Source organism: Ostrea edulis, chromosome 10, assembly GCF_947568905.1.
Source record: "Ostrea edulis chromosome 10, xbOstEdul1.1, whole genome shotgun sequence".
NCBI classification, from domain to species: Eukaryota; Metazoa; Mollusca; class Bivalvia; order Ostreida; family Ostreidae; genus Ostrea; species Ostrea edulis.
This window is the reverse complement of record NC_079173.1, coordinates 6889015-6901067: the sequence shown is the minus strand read 5'-3', so window position 1 is coordinate 6901067 and position 12053 is coordinate 6889015. Positions and strand designations below refer to the sequence as shown.

At 34.2% G+C, this 12053-nt stretch overlaps 1 protein-coding gene across 9 annotated transcripts in view; it reads right to left on the bottom strand.

The window, feature by feature from the left end:
- Positions 1–12053, bottom strand: part of LOC125666665 (histone deacetylase 4-like) — an 83805-nt gene that overhangs the window by 57251 nt on the left and 14501 nt on the right. For 2 of the 9 annotated variants that reach the window (XR_008799291.1, XM_056151767.1), the window contains exon 1: positions 4751–5107. The exons of 3 other annotated variants lie outside the window; for them this stretch is intronic. Coding sequence is in view for 4 of the 6 variants with exons in the window: in XM_056151767.1 (XP_056007742.1) it covers positions 4751–5021 (271 nt within the window). In the remaining 2 variants the exon portion in view is untranslated. Of the gene's footprint in view, positions 1–4750; positions 5108–6438; positions 7215–12053 lie in introns of those variants that run through there. 4 more of the 9 variants (XM_048899855.2, XM_056151773.1, XM_048899860.2 and 1 more) reach the window with 3 other exon arrangements.

The window sequence follows — 12053 nt, the reverse complement described above, 5'->3', positions numbered from 1 at the left end:
GAGTCCTGTAGTGTCAAAATATTGATTCATTAGAAATACGAGACCTGTAGTGTCAAAATGTTGATTCATTTGAAAAAACGAGTCCTGTAGTGTCAAAATGTTGATTCATTTGAAATATGAGTCCTGTAGTGTCAAAATGTTGATTCATTTGAAATACGAGTCCTGTAGTGTCAAAATGTTGATTCATTTAAAATACGAGTCCTATTACACATACTTAATCATAAGTCCAACAGCAATTCAAAATCTCAGGGTTTAGGTGACATTTAGAGGCAGAATTTATGTCCCTAATGCAATTAACCCACTTTTTCCTGATGACTACCAATTAGGTCAATCATTACTAAAGCAGCAATCTTCAAGCTTATAATGTAAGGAAAACCAACAGTTGATAATGTGCACTGAAGATCTGTCGATACTAAATTTAAACCCTAAAAGCATTTTAAAATTGGTTCAAAATAGAGCCTAAAAAAGCATACAAAACTTTGCAATATACATTAAATTGGCAAATTAATTCAAACCCAACATAAGTGAGGATAGATTTCCACTCTCCTTGTATAAAACTATTTCTAGACATGGAAATATTCTAAAATATTGTGAAAAATCAATCATCATGTGTGAGAATAGATTTCCTCAAGTACATACACTTTGATAATAATCATCAATTCAAAGTGGTGTATATTACTGAGAAGGCAACTAAGGAATATAATCATTTATAGATATGAAAGTACATACGATTTCCCTGTGCTATTTTGAGACACTGTTATTTTTACATTTTCCTGGTTTAGAATTAATTGTTCCAACATATTCCATGTTTTTACTGAGAAGGATATGCACCAAGTTTGGATGTGAATGTATAAATAAATAAATAAATATAAATATAAATATATATATATATATTCCACTTGTTTGTCTATCATCGTAGCTCAGTTGTTAAAGCATTGAACTGGTGAACAGCAGATCTTGAGTTCAAATCCCCAGAGTCTTTTATTCATATGTGTTGAAATAATTTTTTGAAAATCATGTTTTTTAACCAAATTTGTATATTTTTTTCCTTTTCGGTAATGTATATTAATTTTTTGAAAATCATGTTTTTTAACCAAATTTGTATATTTTTTTCCTTTTTGGTATGTATATCATCACATCTTTTATAATTAAATCAATTCGTACTGATTTGAGAAACTATTTCTTGGTGTAGTGAGTCACCTTAAGTGAGTTATATAATATCAATTTTATGATATATATACCGCATAAGCAGTATTTCTAGCGAGTCGGTAATTTAGCGATTTGTCCATAAATTATGGGTATATATATTTAGCAAGAGTTAATGTAATTTTAGCGACTTTAGAATGCCAAGAAAGATAGCTATTAATTACTTCCAATGTGGAATGAATATTTGTACCATCATGTTGCTTATACTGAGAAGGACGTGCACCAAGTTTGGATGTGAATGAGGATTTACTATGATAGAGAAATTGTACCATCATGTTGCTTATACTGAGAAGAATGTTCACCAAGTTTGGATGTGAGTGAGGATTTACTATGATAGAGAAATTGTACCATCATGTTGCTTATACTGAGAAGAATGTTCACCAAGTTTGGATGTGAATGAGGATTTACTATGATAGAGAAATTGTACCATCATGTTGCTTATACTGAGAAGAATGTTCACCAAGTTTGGATGTGAATGAGGATTTACTATGATAGAGAAATTGTACCATCATGTTGCTTATACTGAGAAGAATGTTCACCAAGTTTGGATGTGAATGAGGATTTACTATGATAGAGAAATTGTACCATCATGTTGCTTATACTGAGAAGGACATGCACAAGTTTGGATGTGAATGAGGATTTACTATGATAGAGAAATTGTACCATCATGCTGTTTATACTGAGAAGGACGTGCACAAGTTTGGATGTGAATGAGGATTTACTATGATAGAGAAATTGTACCATCATGCTGTTTATACTGAGAAGGACATGCACAAGTTTGGATGTGAATGAGGATTTACTATGATAGAGAAATTGTACCATCATGCTGTTTATACTGAGAAGGATGTGCACAAGTTTGGATGTGAATGAGGATTTACTATGATAGACACTGCTAATAGAAACACAATGTTATTTTTGTCGTCACTGGGGATAAAATTTTAGATTACATACATGTAACTCTTTATTCTGACTTGACGTAATCTGTACCCAAATATACATCTCCAGAAATGCAGACTGAACTGTGAGATCCAATATACATCCTTACCTTAGGAGGTTTCATATTTGGCACCAAAGCAAATGTACTAAATGGTGTGCAGCAAAATATGAAATCAACTATATTCCCTCCATCTTACAACTCAATAGCGTGTAATTCTCATGTTATGATCCAGCTGTGTTTTCGTCCGCTGTGATTAAGCTAAATCTTTAAAGAAACACACATAAAATCACCCCACACAATTCACACAACAGTGGACAACTAAATACATAACAGTAGATTTTTGTCTGCTCATCGACCATCACTTATAAAATCTCTATGTTATATTGCAGTCCTGCTAGTTATAATTGTGTCATTCTGTGCAACTGGAAAATCACATCTTTGGCATCGATCCTCATCATCTTCAACATCACCAAATTATAGCGTCAAACCAGAAACCTTTATCTTCCTCGGTAAAACGTACATCAGACTAAATCTTAAAACTCTGGAACCAAACATTTTAATATGATCTGGCAATAAATAATCAACTTCTACACCGGTGAGTTCGTACTGTCTGGTGAAGTACTTACGTACTAATTAACAAATATAAGAAGCATTTGTGAAACAATGATGCCCCCATATGACCAAACTCCAAGGTCAAGGTAATAAATTTTGGTACAATATGAAACTTTATCTATTCTGTCACAATGAATGTTAAAAAGTTAAGTCAAAAGTTAGGACTTCAAAGTTTTTGCAGGCAGACCATTATAATGCGTATACACTTAATGCTCACAGATCTTCAAATACAGAGGCATAAAAATTCATTACGAAAAGTCATTTAAAACCTTGAACTCTGAAGTATTCCAAATAAATGATATCAAGAAGAACTTTTCACTTTCTTCTATCAACAGATAACTAGGATAATACGATTCCTGGTTTCTTTTATAAACAGATAGCTAGGATAATACGATTCCTGGTTTCTTTTATAAACAGATAGTAGGATAATATGATTCCTGGTTTCTTCTATTAACAGATAGCTAGAATAATACGATTCCTGGTTCTCTGAATGGATTATCAACAGTACACATCAAACAGCAAAAGTCTTCATATTGCAGAAGCATTTAAATTTTTTGTGGATACAGTACCTGGTTTTTGAAACATATATAAACTGTGTATTTCATTGTGGCTTGAAGGGAATACCCACAAAATGAAAAAAAGAATACTTAAAAATTGAGTCCCCCTGAAATTGATTGATTCCTAAGTGAAGCAGGCCAAGCCCCACATACTGTTAAACACCACGAGATAGGTATATATATACAGAAAGGACAAAGTGAAATCAGCAAGGGTCAGAACAGTATTTTCAAAAGTGAATTTGCATTTGAAAAAAATATTCAAGTGTACTACCTAAAACAGCTAGAACAATATTATTAGACTCAGAACTGCAAATCACCTGATCTCCCAGTCGAGACTGAAAGATGGTAAGGCGTTCCAAAACATGACAGAAATTGCCATATATATCTGTAACAATTAAGGGTCAAATAGCTGATGAATATCATTATATCCCAGAGTGTCAGGTTTTTGAAGAATATGGTGGCAAAAATATCTGTATAGAAAATATTGCTATCAACCAAACTTTCACAGATTTTCTGAATTACACCTCCAATGTACTTATCAAAATTGTGTAATTTCATGTATCTAAAATATTCTGTCCTCCACAACTCATTCCAATCACCTAATTACTCTGCTCTTTTCTACATGCACCTTGTATGTTGTCTTTATTTGTATTTATTGTATATAGAACCTCATGTACCATAAAGTGGTGTGAGAGAATAAACTGAACTTGGACAACCTCCATATTACCTCCTCATTGAGATTAAGGAGGAGTACAACACATCGTCATAATGGCCAACTTCCTTTTGAAACACGAATGAAAATATTAATATCAACAATACTTGTACATTCCTTTTAAATCTAATTGCCTAGCTGTGTAGGTTAAACGTGTTGACTATTAATCTGTAAATCGTGCAGAGTTTATAAGCAGGGATTTTAATTTTTTTCAAAACAACTTTCTACGAAAACTTCCTTTTTTAACTAAATAAGATAAATTTGAAGGTTTTCAATCTCCTAATATTATTGTATATATCATTCATATCAGATTTCACAGGTGTGTTAAAAACTTCTCTTTAATTGGAAATGTGCTTTAATCAATAACTATAAACCCAATATTAAAAAATACTTCATAATGGTTACAGCGCTGCCTTTATACCACATCACAACTCCATCTGTCAACACCAAAGTAAGTCACTGATGAAGAAAGACTAAAAACTCATGTTTGATAGTGATATGACTATAATCAGTCCCTGTATATTACTTACCATACAAATCTCATGGACACTGTTCATTATAATACATCAATCCACACAGTAGACATGTTATATCTAGTACAGTCAGCAGGTAAATATATACACTGGTAAACCCAGTTCTGCTGCTAATAATTCAGAGGTCACAGAACATTCTGTGGGCTGCAGTAAGGGCACCTGCACCCACAAACACATGGACAGCAGTACTTACCTGACATATTTAATTGTGAGGACCTGCAGGTTACAGTCAGAACACTGTCATCCCCATTAGACAGGCAAATTGTGTGGGTCAAAAGAGCACCTGTTTCAACTAAACAGTCCAAAAACTTTTGAATAAAATCTGCACCTAAACTTTCCTTCATGTGTACTTTATCAATTTCATACAACAGAACACAGCAGTTCTTTATTTTGGAAACCGTTGGTAGACAAGAGAATTTCTGGTCGGGGATTTTTACGTCAGCAGAGTCTGATAAAGCCGCCATACTACGTAATCACTCCATCATTAAGAAGAAAGGGAAGTTGTTCTCAGTGTTTGCAGTGCCTCAATTTCCCGCCCTCTCCAATAATAAATTCTGACCAGCTCCCTATATCCTCTCTTTTTATTTTTCATTAAAATTTCCAATCTGATGTAACTGGATCAATAACGACTACATCACTGACACAATTCATTTTTCAAAGACTGCAGTCTGAGCTGCAACAGTCAAGGAGAGGCATGTGCCTGACACTACAGTCCCAGCCTGTAATGCTATAATGTCTTACGTACTCGGTTCAGATCATGTGATATTTTATGATTTAATCAAATATAAAATGTTCTTTAAATAAGGGAAACACCCCTTTTTGATTTTTTACAGTTGATTTGTAAATTTCTGTGAAAGAGGTTGCACTGTATCGACTTTCAATACCAGTTGTCATTGCAATTTGAAGTTCCATCTAAAATACTATGCTCATTCAACTTTCAAGTAAGAGAACATATTAGATATTGATGGAGCTATGTTGCTGTCACTGTGCAAGGTGCCCACTATAATCACAGCTTTAATCATCAACCATCCTCACTCTACCCCCCTCTGAGATCTGTCTGAAAATTTCTGCCAATTCTTACCAGTTATATACCCCCATTGAAAATCAAATCTGACTTCTTTTTCTTTTCTGTTTTAATAATGGAGAATGTTTTATGTATACTTAAAACAGTTATTTTTCAACAAGTACAAAAACTATTCTTACATACTCCATTGACAGGAATTGAATTTTGCCCTTTTTTCCATTTTTTTCTTTCTTTTTTCTTATTTTTTGCAATTGAAAACACTTATAGCATTGGATGTTTTTTTTTCGAGATGCAGAAAATCTAATTGTTGTCTCCATACAGCTGCTTTAAGTACATTAAGCTTTCCCTGTTTTGCAAAATCATTAATGAACATTGGTTGGAAAGCAAAACACCTTTACACAATTAAATTTGGGTACCTCAATCATTTAGGAGTACTTTAAGTATGAATTCCCAAATGAGCACTAGAAGTGGCCCAATTTCAACCCACATCATGCACCAAATAGCCTCTGCTAAATCATCATGATGAAATCTCAACACCAAATGGATTTTATGACAGCCTTGAATCTGGTTGACCTAGCTATGATAACTGTCAGAACAAGCAGACCATTTCAAAGATTCAGAGCATGAATATACGTCAACAGATATATTATCAACAAAGCTAAATAAGTCATGCTGATTGACCATAAAAAGAGGTGGGTTAGGAATGGTTTTTCCTCTTTGCAGATGAATGAGCCTAGTGAATACCAAAAATAAATGTTATTCAATTGGGCATAAAAGTTACTGATATCAAAACACCCCACAACATAAAGCAGGTCAATTAAGCACAAGGTCATCATAGTGCCCATATGTATACTTACAAAGTAAGTATTCCTCCGACATCTTGTATAAGAGCTCAATGTATACACTCCTTCGAAAATCTAGTATCCCATCACTCCTCGAAAAAAATATGTTTCAGCAGGTGTAGATCCTTAGAAGAATCAAAACTTTTCATCGGCAAAATTCCAAGAAATTCCAAAAAAAAATTCAGGAAAGCTTCAAAGGTTTTTACTTCCCACTTCCCCACCCCTCTAGATGAGGGTTTTAATCAACAGTTGACCACCCTATTGAAGATCCAACAGAACTTCACCCGGAGCAAATAAAATGTAGGTCCCCCACGAGATAATCATCACCTTCTCTTCCTCCCCTGGTGATGAATTTAGCTTGTTGATCTCATACAAAAGATTTTGCCGACTTAATCTTGCCTTGGTCTTGGCGCAGTCTGCTAGCTAATCACCCCAAAATAGACACACTGCTATCAGAAGCATGTAAACAACCTAGCTCTCTACTTCATAGTTTAAAAATTTCACTGTGTATACAATACCATTCCACTATTTGCATTGCTATGGATTCCATCTTTCCAACTGAAATTATCTGGTCTGATAAAAAAAAGCTTGTTACATCTGTTTTGATATAAATACCAGTGTTTTTAATATGACTTTACATACAAATATATTTAACTCAATACAGATTTCAAGTAAAACAAAATTTGCGGGGATTTACATTACTTAATTGATTTTGGCTGAGTTTTTTCTCATCAAATATTTTTACCAGTATGCTCATGGGATAGGGAGGGTCATAAAAAAACTAAAAAAAAAACAATGAACCCCCATCATCATAACCGAGTTATGTAAAATTAAATCACAACCATTTCTAAAATAGAAAGGCCCAGAATTACCTGCAGTTAGAGCACCACATTGTATAAGCCTTATTTAAGAACATACACTACCTACGCCTCTAGATAATATATCATTTTTCATGACATTTCACGTACAATTCACTCCCATCCTATCTTGTTCCTACAAAAAAAAATTTGGGATATATATATATATATATATATATATATATATATATATATACACAGGTTTGTTATTTTGATAGTTCCTGGTTGTAACGTGTAAAAATGGAAGTCAGCTCTCATTAGATTGTACGTATTATTTTAGTTATTGTAGCAAAGAAGGGAAGAAAACTCTTTAGATAAATCGCGGGAATCGAACCCCAAGTATCCTTGTAAAACTAGATCTATCGGTGATCTAACCACTGAGCTAACCTGACCGACAAAGTATGGTAATATTACTACACTGTAAAATTTAAACCTATTTATGGTAATATTACTACACTGTAAAATTTAAACCTATTTATGGTAATATTACTACACTGTAAAATTTAAACCTATTTAAAAAGTCAAACACTTAATAGAACTCTTTATACAGAGATGAAGATATCATTTTAGAAAAAAATGTCAGAAACACTGCACCTGATTGTATAAGCTATTCAAAACCTCAAAATTTCAATGCAAAAGTCCAAGATGTTCAAAACTTTCTAATGATTAGTTATTACACCAGTATTGTCCAATCAAAATGAACTTTCATTCGCGTTTTCTCACATTTTTATCCCTTTCTCTTAATTTTTGTACCCCTGATTAGGAAATGTTGTGTAATCTATAGAAATTAATCAAATGTTTACAAAGGAATTATTTGATGTTGGTAGCTGCAGCTACTTCCGAAAGTGCAGTCAGGCTGTTTTCACACATATGAAAAACGTGTGGATTTGAGAGTAGTCTTCTTCGTGGGTAAAAAAAAACTGGAAAATGCCGTATAGTCTACACACTGTAGGGTGTTGTTTTTCCGGTGTCAGCAGACGAGACAAGTTGCATAGAACATTTCCAACTGTGTTATTTTGGCATCAACCTAACGTCAAACTGATTTTTAACTGATTTTTTTGCTTTATATGGTAATAAATAATGAAAATAATTACTGATGTGATACCTTTTGGCTACATGTTGTTAATCGATCATTGTCTGGCATTTGCATACATCAGAGAAGCCTTTATGCCATTTAGAAAAGCCTTAAACACATTATGAGTGAGTGCAGGGTCTTCAGGAATTCGAACAAAATTTAGTCAGATTTACCAAACTTGTATCCTGTTGACACCTACTGATCATATGGTCTGATATCAAACCTGAATTAATCGGACATTGACTGTTTTTGTTGGATTTGCTGACAAGATTGAAAGATTTCAAGAACTCTGTGAACATGTACCCCCATCCCTTCAAACCTAGCACTCCCATCAACTTAGCTGAATGACAGTATACTACATACTTCAGACCAAATTATTTATCAAAAGACATTTTGAAAAACCTTTCCCCATAAAACACAATCTAGTATCCTTGCTCCTTGTTTCTCTATCTTAACAACAGTCAAACCTGTAAAAACACACAGTGACCTCTTACCAGAGGTGCTGTCTGAGAATTTAACGTTAGACTGATAGACCGCGACTATGCCAAATGAGGTCGGGCCATGCCATGTGCAAATAAGACATCCCGAATTGTCTATGCCAAATTCTAAGAAACAAAGGAATAATTATGGTACGTGTGTGATAATGTACTTAAAATAAATATTTTCCCTTACAATCGTCAAAATCTATTTTTGTGACCTGGATTTCCCTCCGTTAATTTTAGAGTATATGACTAGTGCTCTAGACAAATTTATCAACATATATGATTCGTTTGTCTTTAAATGTCGATGCTTTTTTTTTTTATCAGCATTGATGAATTTTATTGGGATCGATTCTTAAACTAAAATTTTCCTCAATAATATAACTAGAGTTATCCTATTTTTCTTTATTTCCCAAATATTCAAGTATTGCAAGAATGTCAAAACAAATAATATACATTTGACTTAGCAAAAATAATTTTGAGGTGAAGGTCAAACAAACGGCATGTATATGATTTCGCAGTTAAAGTATTTTCTGGACAGTGATTATGATTATGATGAGCAAAAGAAAAGAGAAAACGAGGACAATATCAATAGATTAAATGTAGAATTGGAAATGGAGTATGAAGTTGAATTAAAAAAAAAACAAAGTTTGTTAATAACTATTTTTCCTCGATATATGTGTTATTTTTGTCGTCAAATTTTGGTCAGGTCTATGCCAAATGCCAATGGTCTATGCCGCATCAAAAAGTTGACATAGACTTATTGTCTATACCATTTAAAAAGTGAAATTCTCAGGCTGGAGGTGACCTTGGACTAGAGGATGTCAGACTTTTAGCATGCACAATTATTCGAATCATCTGTAGAATGACACAAATAAAACATTATCTCTATATGTATATCCTTTATTGTATCATAAATTCATTACCATCACCTGTTTTTCAGTATTGTTTAAGTCTACTATTTTTACAATATTAGCCAACAAAAGCTATTAATGTCTTCCCGATCTTCTGATGTTTTCACTTCACCAGGCGCATTATTTTCAATATCTCTTTTACTCTCTGCATTTCTGTTTTAATAGATTTGTCACTTGCATCTTTCCAATATTTAACACAACTGCACTGACATGCCCATTAACTTCCCGAATCCATCAATTTCATCGCTTCTTGCTGCTCATTAGTGCGAAAACCTTTCTCACTGCAGCCAGTTTAACAACTTTACTCCCTAGGTTTATATAATACAACAGCGGTAAATACAGTCCAATTATTTATTTGCTAACCTAACTGTACATGAACTCTTAATCATATATAATTAGATCTATTTACCTGCCCCCTCACCTCATATGCTTCAATTACCAAGCATTTGGAAACTTCTAGCATTCGGAAAACTTCAGATGTGAATCATGTGATCAGTCAAAATGGCTGCTAAATGCAAGGCAAAATTACGATTTAGAATGAAAAACAATTACCACTGGCCATGATAAAGAAGTTACTGCTCATTTATAAACCAGAGTTAATACAGAGGTCTTCATTGGGAGGAAAAATTATGACCTCGTACAATAGGTGTGTCTGGTAAACAGAGGTGTCTGGTAAATAGAGGTGTCTGGTAAATAGAGGTGTCTGGTAAATAGAGGTGTCTGGTTAACAGAGGTGTCTGGTAAATAGAGGTGTCTGGTTAACAGAGGTGTCAGGTAAATAGAGGTGTCTGGTAAATAGAGGTGTCTGGTTAACAGAGGTGTCTGGTAAATAGAGGTGTCTGGTAAACAGAGGTGTCTGGTTAACAGAAGTGTCTGGTAAATAGAGGTGTCTGGTAAATAAAGGTGTCTGGTAAATAGAGGTGTCTGGTTCTGCAAGTTTGACTGTAAGGAAGAAGTGAGTACTCGAACACATCTTGATTTTCTACAAATCTATAAATGGACTATATGTATGATGAAGAGTACTAAAACTGTGGCAGTTTAATTTTCTACGAGTCTAATGGACTGTGTGTATTGGGAAGAGTAACCAGAACTGTGCAATGGTTGAGAGGATAAAAACTGTAGACAAGGGAAGGTAACTGGCCTGAATAGACTAGTAACCTCTGAGGGGGTCATGAACAAGTATCTGAATATCACAGCTATCTCTGAGGGGGGTCATGAACAAGTATCTGAATATCACAGCTATCTCTGAGGGGGGTCATGAACAAGTATCTGAATATCACAGCTATCTCTGAGGGGGGTCATGAAAAGTATATTTGAATATCATAGCCTTTCTTCCATTTCTCAAGCAAAGCTTAAGGGTAAAATTAAGCTGCAAAAATGTCAGACATGAAATCAAACCAAGTGTTCTTATCACATCTTAATAAATAATCGCATCATCCTACAATTTCATCATATCTTTTGGCATTTAAATTTATCCGTCCATTTACTGGGGCACATGAAGTGCATGCAGAATCCTCAGTTCCGGAACTCAATAGTATTTCAAACCACTCCACTTGCATCAATCATATATTCTTACAATGTGAATGAATACTTTAAATATTTTTCTCTTTAACCATGCATAAATAATACATTCAATCAATCCTATTTCAATCAAATAGTCAGGGATGTTAACTGTAAGTAATAATTTACCTTTTAACCCCCCCACCTCCAAACCCCCCAAGTTCTGCCTTTGATCTATTCAGAAAGTGAATTGATTGTGCTCTTCTTGGGGTACACTTCTCTAGTTCTTTGTCAAATGCAGGTCTCCTGTGGCATTAGACATGAGAGCCTTTCCTGACAGAGAATGATACACAAAACACTATTATTCAGTCTGATCACTCCTGTGAAGACCTACATTACAAATACCATGAAAGTCATACTAATTTCTGTAGATTCCACGTCAATCACACGAAAACTTACTTACAGATTATCATTTTATAAAATGCATTGTTTTACTTAATCGAAAATGATACTTAAAAGACATATTTCATGATGAGTTACTATTACTATAACAATCTCCCTTGCCAAAGGAAAAAACACCATCTTTCCTTCTTGTCTCCCTCTCCCAAGAGCCAATTCCCATCCCTGGTATTAGCTATTAATAATGTTGTCCTCATGATTTTTAACAGTCTGACATTTCTAGGGGTGTGTGTGTTGGGTGCTACACGATTTTTAGCAATGTGATCTCCGGGGGGGGGGGGGGGGGGGGGGGGGGGCTACATGATTTTTAACAGTTTGACATTTCTAGGGGGGGGGGGGGGGGGGG